The sequence below is a fragment of the Stenella coeruleoalba genome, assembly GCF_951394435.1.
Source record: "Stenella coeruleoalba genome assembly, chromosome: 2".
NCBI lineage: Eukaryota > Metazoa > Chordata > Mammalia > Artiodactyla > Delphinidae > Stenella > Stenella coeruleoalba.
The window spans coordinates 42,429,008-42,442,126 of record NC_137147.1 but is presented as its reverse complement, the minus strand read 5'-3'; the positions used below and the strand labels follow the sequence as shown (position 1 = coordinate 42,442,126).

The window sequence follows — 13,119 nt, the reverse complement described above, 5'->3', positions numbered from 1 at the left end:
AACACCCATAAACAGAAGATCCATTTTGTTCCATAATCTATGCCAATGAAGGAAAGCTGTCACCTAAGAAAACTAAAATGAGGGGAGATGGGAGGGAAAGAAACACACATGACTCTTACCCAGGCCCTGACTCTGCTGTTCCCACTCGATGGTGTCCGGCACCTGGTAGGTGGCTCCCTCCAAAGAGACCACGTTTCCCTGCTCTAAGCCAGGTTCCTGAGACGTGATGCCAGGGAGAGTAAACCCAGGCAGCTCGGTGTCACCAGCCAAGGTCTCATCCAGGGAGTCTGCATCTTTATCCTCCTCATCTTCTTCATCCTCATCTTCTTCTCCCTCTAGGCAAGAAGAAAGCAAAGGGAACATGAAGAAATACAGTGAGTGCATACAAATGAATCTTTTGAAATGACCCAAACACTACAAAACAATCATGATTGGCCTTTTCACACAAATTGTATAGCTAAAGTTGAGCAACATGGGCTTTGCGGGATTACATGCCCACCGTATTCTCACATTTTAAACTTTCAAAACCACAGCTGCGTCAGATGATTATCACGCATCATGTTTACTGGGAGTCAAAGTTCAGGTAATACGGATTTTTGTTAAAGCCATATTTGTACTTACAAGGGTAGGAAACATCCTCTTCCTGTTTTCTGGAGATCATTAAAGATTTATCTGTTAGAAAGCACACTGAAACACTAACAGAATTTAAAAGGAGTGTTCCAATCTCTTTCTATCTCATAATACTAAACAAGAGAATTATTATGTTGGCACAGTTTTCTTTCTGTTCTTCTTCCACATTAGTGAGTAGAACTCACAACAGTGTTAAGTGAGAGGTCCATAAATCCACACCTGTATCTGTGCTCGTTACAGAGGAGTGACCCAAGAGACGGGAAACCATTACATCAACGTTCTCCATACAATTCTAAAGGGGACTGGGAAATGAAATATTGATCAAGGACAGTCAGAAAAGCAACACATGAAAAAAATCATTATCATTACCATCATCATAAGAGTTAAATTCACAGCGTGTCATCTGTGACGCTTCAAAAAGTGTTGGATTAGGAAACATAAGGCCCCCAATTTCATTTTATTTCATTAATTTTAATTTTCTAGGAATACTTTGAGCCCCCACCCACATCCTGAAGGCACCTCTGAAGCCCCAGACAAGGGCCCACAAAATCCACTGAAGGCCTTTTCCTTGGTCTCCCCGTTGGCTCTGAACACAGTGGTGACTGCAACAGGGAACGCTCTTTAGATGGTAAAGAGGAGAGGGAGGTGTAAAGCCACCCAAGAATTCTGAGACTTTCCTTTTCCTCTTCCAGACAATTTTCTCCACATATATCCCTTTTCATCTATCATTTACAGGTTTTCTTAACTTAAAAAAATATTACCTCTAATCTTTCTCATTCTTATATATCCTTTAACTTTGTGGGCCTTAATACCTGTCACTGTTCCAAAAATTCAACAAATATTTATCAAACACCTAGTTCCAGGCACTAGGGATAGAGCAATGATGTCTCTGCCTTGATGGAGCTGATATGTCCCTCAGGAGATGTACAGCAAACAAAGAGATATACAAATAGATATACAATACATTACACTCTGATTAAAACCAGCAAGAAGATAGAAAATGCCCGGTACTACTATTATAGATGGAGAGATCAAGGAAAGTTTTTCTGATAAGGTAAAGTTTGAACAGAGATCATAACAAAATAATGAATTCTCCTGTTTCATTTAGGTCATTAAGCATTCCAAGCAGAGGAGAACAGGGGGAACAGCGAGACCAAAACCTTGAGGCAGATGTCTGCTTGCTGTGTTCTAAGAATGGCAAAGAAGACTGGGCTGGGGGGCAGGAGGGACAGAGAGAATACAGGAAATGAGGGGGAAGGGGTAGGCAGGGGCCACATCTAACATATATTTATACAGAATGACTCTGCTGTAGGGCAGAGTATAGGCTACATCAGAGCAAGAGACAAAGCAGGGAGACCCAATAGGAGGCTATTTCAAAACCCAGGGGAAAGGGAGAGCAGTGGTCAAATCTGGGATGTAATTTGAAGACAGAGCCTCGCTGATAATTACAATGTGCGATGTGGGAGGAAGACCCCACTTTACTGAAAATAGGAACGAAAGAATAAAAAGCAAAATCAAGAATTTTATTTGAGATATATTAATTGTGTGGTGGCTTGTGCCTATGACATACAAATGGAAATGTTGGAAGTCTAAGGAAGGTCAAAGCTAGAAATAAAAACCTAGGAATCATCGACCTATAAATTATATTTAAAGCCTTGGCACTGGCTGAGATCACCAAGAGAATGAGAGTGGATGAAAGCGAAGTGGTCCAGCCCAAGCCCTGGACAATCGAACATTTAGAGGTTGGCCAGCAGAGGGAGATCCAGCAAAGGAGACAGAAAAATGACCACAGGTGGCAGAAAAACTAAGATTGAAGGACTGAGTAGCAAACCGAGACTCTGGCTTTGACATTTGGGAAGTCATTAGTGACCTTTACAAAACTTGTTTCCTTGGAATGGTAGGGACAAAAGTCAGACTGAAATGCTTCCGAAGAAATTAGGAAAATGGAAGTAGACACAGCAAATAGAGAAAACACGAGAAATTTGAAAAAGAGAACAGGGACATTAGGGGGTAGCTGGAAGGAGATATGGGGTCAAGGGTAGGTTCTTAAAATAGGAGCTACTAGAATTTGCTTGTAATTGATGAGTAAGATCTGGTAGAGAGGGGGAAATTGATGACGCAGGAGAGAGGGGAGAGCGGCTGGAGGAATGTCCCAAGAGATGAGGTATAATGGAGAGGTTACACACATGGACCCTGGAGCCACACCAACTTATTATGGCTGTGTGATTTGGGGAAAGTTACTGAATTTTGGTGTGCCTCAGCTCTCTCACTGTAAAACTGGTATGAGTCCTACCTCACAGGGCTGTTGTAAGGATTACATTAGTTAATACACCAGGTACTTAGAACTAAGCCTGGCACGTAGTGGCCACCATATAAGGTTGGCTTCTTTGCTATTACAGAGAGGTGAGGGGGCCCAGTGCACGGCCTGCTCAACTACATCCTCCGCCGTAGCAGGCACAGGTGCCGGCGGGCGGGTAGATTTGGTGGTGGGAATACGTGAAAGTTATCATATTTCTTTTCTTAGTCAAATAAAAAACTGGAAAGGAGAAGAGAAATGGTGGTGGTTTGAGGCTACAGGAAAAAGTGTGGAATAGTCATCTTGAAGAGCCTGTGAGTGAATTCTTGGGGAAAATGAGGTAGGACTGCCAGGCCATCCTATGAGTCCACATAAGATATGATGTCATAAATTTAGAGTAAGGCGTGTTAAGATGATTGTGTGTTTTTCTTCAGCCACATTCAGCTGCTTGGGTGCAGGAATGGGTGGAGGGGTAGAGTAGGCAGAGACGTTTAACCAGAGTCAAGTTTTGCTAGGAGAGCTCAGTTGGGGAGGGGGGAGGAAGAAGCAGTTGATTGTGTCTGGGCATCTCATGTACAGCATGGTGACTATGATTAACAACACAGTATCATATACTTGAAAGTTATTAAGACAGGAGATCTTAAATGTTATCACCATACCAAAAAAAATGGTAATTATGTGAGGGGATGGAAGTGTTAACTAACCTTACTGTGGTAATCATTTTGCTATATATATATATATATATATATATATATATATATATATATATAGCAAAATGATTACCGTGTGTGTATGTATGTGTGTGTATCAAATCATCACCTTAAACTTACATATGTTATATGTCAATAAAATCTCCATAAAGCTGGATGGTGGATAGAGAAAAAGTAACAGGGTCAGATTATGGAGAAAACTATCAAGGATCATCAAGACTATTTGACAATTTTGCTGACATTCCTCCTATAGACAGAAATTTGTCATAGGCTAAAAAGAACACTTTATTATTTTTAAAATGTTATAAATCACTTTTAGTTATGTTTCCTCTCCACAAACCTAAGAGGGTTGTACTAGATGGAATAATTGTGACAATATGATACTGATCCCCTAAGAACCGCAAAGGCGAAGCCAGAGCTCCGAGCCATGGATTTCCAGCTCTCATCATTGAACCATTGTCCTCTGACCCAGCGGTCCCCAACCTTTTTGGCACCAGGGACCGCTTTCGTGGAAGACAATATTTCCACAGACCGCGGGGGTTGAGGGGAGATGGTTCAGGCAGTAATGCGAGTGATGGGGAGTGATGGGGAGCTATGGGGAGCGATGGGGAGCGATGGGAAGCGGTGGGGAGCTATGGGGAGTGATGGGCAGCTATGGGGAGCGATGGGGAGCTATGGGGAACGATGGGGAGCTATGGGGAACGATGGGGAACGATGGGGAGCGATGGGGAGCGATGGGGAGCTATGGGGAGCGATGGGGAGCGGCAGATGAAGTTTGGCTGGCTCGCCCGCTGCTCACCTCCTGCTGTGCAGCCCAGTTCCTAACAGGCCTCCGACTGGTACTGGTCCATGGCCCTGGAGTTGGGGACCCTTGCTCTGACCACCACCAACCACCAAGGACAAATTCTATTTGGTCCTCAATGTGTTCAGTTAGTTCCTCCTCTTTAAAATATAGAGCTAACTACATGATCCAGCAATCCCACTGCTGAGTACATATCTAAAGGAAATGAAGTCATTGCCCTGAAGGAACATCTGCAGCCCCACATTCACAGCAGCATTATTCACAATAGCCAAGGTATGGAAACAACCTAAGTGGCCATCAATGGATGAATGGATAAAGATGTGGTATATACTTATAAATATTTATATGTATTATGCATATTATATAATTTATATTATACCCATAAATAGGTGTAATATAATGTAAGTATATTATAACATAAATGGAATATTATTCAGCCTTTAAAAAAAAAAAGAAATCCTGTCATTCGCAACATGGATGAACCTGGAGGGCATTATGCTAAGTGAAATAAATCAGACAGAGAAAGACAAATACTACATGGTATCACTTATATGTGGAATCAAAAAAAAAAAAAGAAAAGTCTAACTCATAGAAACAAAGAATAGAAAAGTGATTGCCAGGGTCTGCCGTTACAGGTGGAAATAGGGAGAAGTTGGCAAAAGGATACAAACTTTCAGTTATAAGATGAATAAAGTTTGAGGATCTAATGTATAACATGGTGACTACAGCTGAAAACACCATATTGTACAATTGAAATTTGCCATTAGAATAGAATTTAAATGTTCTCACCAAAACTAAAAAAGGTAAATATGTGAGATGATGAATGTGTTAATCTGATGGTGGAAATCCTTTCACAATGTATGTGTATATCAACTCACCAGCGTACACGTTAAATATCTTACAATTTAATTTGTCAATTATACCTCAGTAAAGCTGAGGGGAGGAATACAGAGCTATAAAAATAATGAAAGGGACCTCAAAAGTCATCTTCCTCCATCTTTTTGCATCCTGAGGAGAGGGCAGCATCTATGCAAGTCTACACAAACAAAATGTTTGCTGCCTTCACAATGGGATTTGGAGGACCTTGCTCAGGTCAACGTGCCTCATGTCTCACAATCTCTCCCACACTCACCCCCCATGGTAAAGCCTTCCTTCTCCTCCCTGCCCTGAAATGCCCGACATGAGATGTCTAACTCCAAGTCAGACGATAAAACTGAGGAATACTCTCTCCAGAAACACATGATTGAGTAATATACAATTATTCAATTGTATATTGAGAAAGGGAAAGGAAGGACCCTGTCTGACGTGTGGGGTGAAAGAGGAAAGTCTTCTCCTTGTCCCAGCGACACTGATCTTCAACACAAAGAACTGTATAAGGTCTACTAGTTGTCACTTTTAATACCTGAGCAAGCCTGGGGAGACAGCTATAGAAAAAGGAAGTTTCAGAAACTGTGCAGAGAAAATAGGAGGGAGACAAGCCTTACAGGAGTGAGAGTTCTCCTTTAGTCTAGCTTTATCCCCTCATTATCTTTTTCTGCCAGGGAATTTTCTTATTTTTTAGCAGGCCACAACCATTTTGTAGCTGTTAAACATCTTTAGTAGAATGTCACCTGTACCCTGCTGCAATTTCCAGTGGAATGTTGACTACTATTACAGATCAGTAACAAAAACAGGTATGATAACCTTTCTAATATTAGCAAAATAAAGTATTTTACAGCAGCTTGGCCCAGAAAGGTGAAAAACTATTGGATAAAGGAAGGACAATCTTGTCCTCTGCTGTATCACCAGTGACTAACCCAGTGCCTGGCAGTCTGTAGCTCTCAGTATTTGTTGAATGAATGGATTGATGGAGGAATGAGCAGTCAGTGAGCTAGATCCAGGTTTTTAACAACTGGATCTATGGAAACACACAATAGCATTTAATAAGCAATTAGTAACACATTCCTCTGAGTAATCTTGCGACAAGCACAAAGGCAACATATCAAATGGACAGGTACAAAACAACCCAGAGTTGTATGCATGCTTCTTCCACTAATAAAAACTAAAGAGAAAGTCATCTGTATTTAGCCAGTCTTTCCATAGTTGCATCTAAAAGAAATAACAATGTTATGAACACCTCTGAACATAAAGGACAATCACATGACATAATCATTCAGCAAATAAAACTGTGCCAAAAACAATAACAGGATCCCCGACTCAAAGAACTGAAACTAAACGAAGAACTCATTCCAATAACACTACCAGGTTATATGTTAAAGGCTATAGGGTAATGCTTTCTGAATTTTGTAATTTGGGGTTAAGATAAACCCAAATTTTATTTTCATTTATCTGAATCCCAAATAAGCATGTGGATCATAAACATAAAACACACACGCACAATTATTCCATACAAAGATAGCACAGAAAAAGAAAAAATGAACCTTTAAAAATGCTCTTGGTTTACCATTTATAACAGATACACCTCATATATCAACATCTGGCAACAGTGATCAGAGACTGAAGTTATATTTGTCCTGAGAATCCCTAAAGAACACTGCAACCCAGGAAGGGAAGGTTCAGAGAGTTCAGCCTAAGAAGTTTCTTCTAGTCATGTCCCCTGGAATGGAAATTGCATCCTCATAACTGATGCTTCTTCTTCCCAGGTTGACTGGACACCGATTACTTCATAAAACCAAACAATAACGCTGATGCTAACAGCAATCAAAGGGGCAGTCATGATGGTTTCCGAGTAACCACCTCCCATGAGAGGCAAAATCCTCCCACCACTTCGCACTGCTCTCACTCCCAAACACCTGACACGGATTACATAAAATCCCCTGGTCACTCGTGCTGAACCAGCATCTGCTCAAGGCATCCCACTGAATTCAGGATGCACAGTCAGGCAATGACTAAAGCTACTTGCCGTGGAGTTAACGGATTTTTCCGTAGTACTCTTACCAAGATCAAGTCACTGGCTAGCATGTCCAATGTCAAGAATTCTGACACCTAACAATAGTGAGAAAACCGACTTAGGTGTCAGCCAAAGTACATACACAGGTGTTTGGACATAGGCAGCTCAGCCTGCAACAGGGTCTAGAACATGGTTTGATTTCTGATTGATGGGCTTGAGGTGAACTGAAACAGTTAAAATTAAAACCGTAAAACATTAAATAGAGATGCCAAGTTACGTGCCACATGGCCAAGAGATGCTTGATCATATTAAGTAGTGTGGCAACAGCTCAAACAGAGAAATGGCCTGTTGCAAGTGGCAGGAAGAAAAAATATATATGTCTAGACAGTATCATCTCTAAGTCAATTTCATGTGTCTGGCCACTCTCTGACAGAATCTCTTCACAGCTGTTTCATAACCCATAACAGTACCTTGTACTTACATGGGGCTTTTCTTCTGAGGAAGTCAAAATGCTTTGCAGGCATTATTCTCCAAATGTACACAGCTGGCTAAGGAGAGCAAGTTTTATAAGCTCTGTATTACTTACAGCCTACTTCGCTGGTGATATAACTGTCTCGGGTGCTCAAATATCACAGCAGAGCCTCAAATGGGTTTGTTAAACCCCAAATTTTGACTCTCTAGGTCAGGCCTGTTTTCTTTATTTACTGCAAACGTTTCTGCCTAAGGTTACCAAAACCAAGAGTTTTCATTTTGTTCGGGACCAGGGCCATGATCTTCCCAACAAAATCAATAGAAGATATGGGAGAAAGCTTGCCCTGTGGTCTGGGCCCGAGTAATCTGGTTCTGCTACAAAGTCCAGTTACCATTTAATAGGCAGTTCCCACCAAAGATGCTCAGTTTCTCTCAATCCATTTTTATCACAGTTTAGACATTTTAAGATTTCCAGAAGATAGAGACATAGCTAGCATTCCTAGAGTATTGCTAATGAGTCCAAGGGGAACCCTTGGTTGAGAATACGTCATCCCCACAATATGAGTAGGAAGGACCCCACCTGTAACACTTGTTCCCCAACATGACCTCTCTATCCTTGACTTATAGGGAGAACAGGCTCCTGCCTGTACTTTCTGTCTCTTTAGAATAGCAATGATTAATTTGAATCCTTGTCTTTGCCTATTTATTCATTAGGTTTCAGGGTCAAACCTCTCTTTTTCTTTCCTTTACCAAGTTTAAAATTAAATCTAAGGTACACAAATTAGGACACGTGAAGAAGAGGAAAGATACCATGAAAAGAAAGAGAGTGAATTCTCTGGGAAGAGGCTAAGCATGAGTCTTTCTCCCATTTCCCCTGTAAATGGAACGGCTGTGACACATCCAAGTGGCAGACTTTTAAAAGAAGAAACACTTGTTGGCAAGTGTTTTCCTGGGAACCCCTATACAATATAATCAAGAGCCACTGTAGCAAAATGGTTTCACACATAAAGAGCGACTGAAGTACTAGGGATGGTACTGCCTTAATTTTCCAGATTTATTTTTAACTTTGGCTTCAAATCGGATGCAAAACTTAAAGGCCAGAGAAAAAAAAAGTAAACTTGTTTTGAGGAGATGAAGCAATTCTCCAGCAGATGGCTCCCTGAGATCGAAAGGGATTGAGAAACCCCAGAAACTACTGAAATAATGACCAAAAAATTCAGCAGCTTACAATGTTAAATTTCATTACATTTCTTAAATCTTAAATATTTCTGCCAACTAAGTGCTTCTACATTTTTATCATGTAATATTAGATATATACAAGAGAATATGTATATAATATTTCTGTTATTAAGCATAATAATGAAATCACCTCCAGAGAACTCATCATTCAGCTAAAGAACTGGAATATTACTACTGTGGCATCTGTTTGCATATTCCTCTATCATCTTAACCACCTACTTCCCCTGAACACCATAAAAAATTACTGAACGATGAGTCACCTTGCTGTACAGCTGAAACATTGTAAATCAACTATACTTCAATTAGAAGCATGTAATGGGGAAAAAATTACTGAATGTTATATTCTGGGACTTTTTTTCCACTCAAAATTATGACTTTAGGTTTCACACATCTAACAAAACACTGGTTTGTTAATTTCACCAATTTATGGTATTCCATTTTGTAAGCATGTCACAATTCATTTATTTAGCTTCATGTGAATAAACTTTTGGGTTATTTAGTTGTTGCCAATTTTTTTGCTGTTATGCATAGTACTGTTATGAACATTCATATATGATCTCTAATGGATCTATTCACTGGTTTCTCTAAGGCATATTCCTAAAAGTGGACTCGCTCAGTCAAAAGGAATAGAGGTGTTGAACATGATAAATGATGTCTAGATAGATTTCCTTAGCTCCACATCCTCACCAACCTTTGCTACTGTCAAACTTTTTCTTTTCAATCTAGTGTGTATAAAATGATGGGTCAGGGCTTCCCAGGTGGCGCAGTGGTTGAGAGTCCACCTGCCGATGCAGGGGACACGGGTTCGTGCCCCGGTCCGGGAAGATCCCACATGCCGCGGAGCGGCTGGGCCCGTGAGCCATGGCCGCTGAGCCTGCGCGTCCGGAGCCTGTGCTCCGCAACGGGAGAGGCCACAACAGTGAGAGGCCCGCGTACCAAAAAAAAAAAAAAAAAAAAAAAATCAATCAGTATAGTGTAAAGCAACTACATGCCAACAATAAAAAAAATCAATTAGTATAATTCACCGTATTAACAGAAAAACCATATCATCATCTCAATTCCAAAACACAGATTCGGAAAAACCATTTGACAAAATCCAATATCCATTAATGACCAAAAAACAAAACAAAACGAAAAAGTTTCAGCCAACTAGAAAAAGGCAGAAACTTTCTCAATCTGAAAGAGGACGTCTATAAAAATCCCAGAGCTAACACCATATTTGGTTCCCTTGTATTTACTGTCATTATTGATATATTTGAATTTGTTCCTTTATTTGTTCCCACTTTTTCTATTCTTTTCCTTCTTGTTGTCTCACTTGCTGTCTCTTGGTGCTACTCTCTCTATAATGTCTTCAAACTGATCTTCCTGTTCACTAACTCTCTCTTATTGCATATTTAACCATTTAATTATCAAAGGTTTTTCCCCAACAATTCTATTTTTATTTCTAAATGCTTTATTTGGTTCCTTTTTTTTTCATATTTGGCTGCATTGGGTCTTCGTTGCTGCCCACAGGCTTTCTCTAGTTGTGGTGAGAGGGGGCTACTCTTCGTTGTGGTGCTCGGGCTTCTCGTTGCTGTGGCTTCTCTCATTGCCGAGCGCGTGCTTCAGTAGTTGTGGTGCATGGGCTTAGTTGCTCCGCGGCACGTGGGATCTTCCCGGACCAGGGCTCAAACCCATGTGCCCTGCATTGGCAGGCGGATTCTTAACCACTGTGACATGAGGGAAGCCCTATTTGGTTCTTTTAAAAAATCTGCTGGGTCATTTTTGTTAGTTTCTTATTACTTGCTCACTTTTGTGATTTCATCTTTTCTTTCCTTCAACCTTTTATGCCATGGTTATTTTATATTCCACTCTGATCATTTTAGTATCTAAGGTCCTGGATAAGGAGGATGCCAATCAACTGTTTGACTTTTCTGCTGACTCTCAATCATGGCTGTTTGTTTTCTTGTTAGTTTATTGACCTTTTATTATGAGACCCTATTTGCCTGATTTTAATCTGTGGGTAAACTATGCATCTCTATTGGGCATGCTCTTTTCCAGAGAGCATTTACATCTGTTTTGTAGGGAGTCAGGGTGTGATATAAACCTGGAACTACTGTATTCCCCTTCTAAAGACTTAATGTGGAAATTTCAATCTGGGTCCCTCTTCTTGCTACAAGTCCAAATGTAGACTCCTAATATTACTACTGTCCTAGAGTGCCTTTACCTTTCCAATTTGTTTTCTCCTTACAGCTCACTTGTTGGGTTTCAGCTCACTTTGGGATGGATTGAGCTAAAAAGTACAGTCTTTGAAGATTTTTCTGACTGCTTGCAATTTCATTAATGTACTAAAGCATGTGTTTCACCCAAGATCTAGGCATTTCGCTATGGTTGGGTCTGTCAGAGTCTTCATCAGAAGCTGAAATCCAAACAATGAGCCTTCCAAAAGCAACCATATCATCTACATTTGTCCAATAAGTTGAGTGAGAGCGCTTATTGGCTTTTCAAACACCATTTTCAAATTCCAAATTTCAGACACTCATAAGAGCATCTGTAATCTGGGGTGCATTTTTAAATTAGATAAAATTTCAAATGTTATTGTCTATTAAATATTCTGCTTTAAACATTTGTTTCTTTAATTCTCTCTTTTCAAAATCTCCTCACAGTGATTTTTTAAAACCTCCTATATTAATCTATACAAATTTCTCGAAAACATTTTACTAAAGTTCAAACTTCCCAATAACTCTATAATAGTAAATATAATCATTAGAAACTTCCTCCATTCTATCCTTAACAATATTCAAAAGGTACATACGTGAGAAAATTTAAAAGCTTGAGACAAGATAATCTGCACACTTCGAACACCCCTTGAAAGATATTTTAGATTCAACCCACATTTCAGATAGATGTTTAAAATTTTTGTTTAATTTAATATTACTTTCTTTAAATTAGAGGATTCTGCTCTTGATAATGTAATCTCCTATATCTTGTTAGCAAGCTAAAAATATCAGTCTACATAACTAACCTCACATTTACTGGTCATTACATAATCCCTTTTCAGCCTTGACCTCATATAATTGGTGTTCTCCATTATCTTCTATAAATCCTGCCCCAAATTAAACTGAGTTATCTTAATAGAGAGAGCCCTAGAGCAATAATTATAAGTTCTCAAGTCTAGCTCCTGTTCATTAAACAACTCACTTTGGATTCAGATGACAGACTCTTATGTATTTCCCTCTGGAAAATGAGACTACAGCAATATTGCTCTATTTCTCAAGGGTGCTGTAAAGAGAAACATAAAAGCTTTATTATTATTGTATCTATAAATTCTGAGCCATCCAGAATAAAGCCTTTCTCTGCAGTAACTTAGTAGTCTTAAAGGAATATTTGCTTTAAGCAAACATAGGCAAAACTTGTGTTTAAGAATCCACATACACTCAAAAGATAAATCATGGGTTGGTTAGGCTGATTATTGATTTTGCAAAAAATACCTATGAAAGTAGATATCCCCTTTAAAACATGACTCAAGTAATTCAAAATGAGGTTACGTATTAATTAGCGGAAATGTGTTTTATCATACCTGTGTATATTCTTGAAACCAGAGATCCTGTCTTATTCTTCTTTGTGCCTTACCCCCCCAGGATCAAGCATTGTGCTTTGCAAAAAATAAGCCCTCAATATATGGTGACTGAACAGAAATAAACTGAACAGAACTTTAATTCATTATCTTCCTCCTCAAAATAAGTAGTAATGCCTTTATAGGACTCCAATATAATTTTTATTAATTTATATTATGTATTCACTTCAAATGAGTATAATATCAACTTTTTAAGGAAAATCCACCTACATGCTTCTGTCACCCTGGGGAGAGGGGTGGCCCACGGCGGGAAATGATCTTTGTACAAATTAACTCCAATAATGTTTCTAGAGAAGGATCTCCCTCCTCCCCCCTTACCTTTTCTTCCTTCCCTCTCACTCTGGCTTCTCAAAGTGGGTTTAAAGAATCATTTAAGTTTACTGAGTTGCCTTACCTGACTAAGTGCAGGTATCAGTATGGATTCCAATAAGAAGGAAATGAAATAATGTTCAACCCCACAGTGGG

General features: G+C 39.6%; 1 protein-coding gene across 4 annotated transcripts in view; it reads right to left on the bottom strand.

Annotated features, from left to right (window-relative positions):
* Positions 1 to 13,119, bottom strand: part of ARMH4 (armadillo like helical domain containing 4) — a 148,640-nt gene that overhangs the window by 90,557 nt on the left and 44,964 nt on the right. For all 4 annotated transcript variants that reach the window (XM_079914450.1, XM_079914448.1, XM_079914451.1 and 1 more), the window contains exon 5: positions 120 to 335. In XM_079914450.1, coding sequence (XP_079770576.1) covers positions 120 to 335 — 216 coding nt within the window. The remainder of the gene's footprint in view (positions 1 to 119; positions 336 to 13,119) is intronic.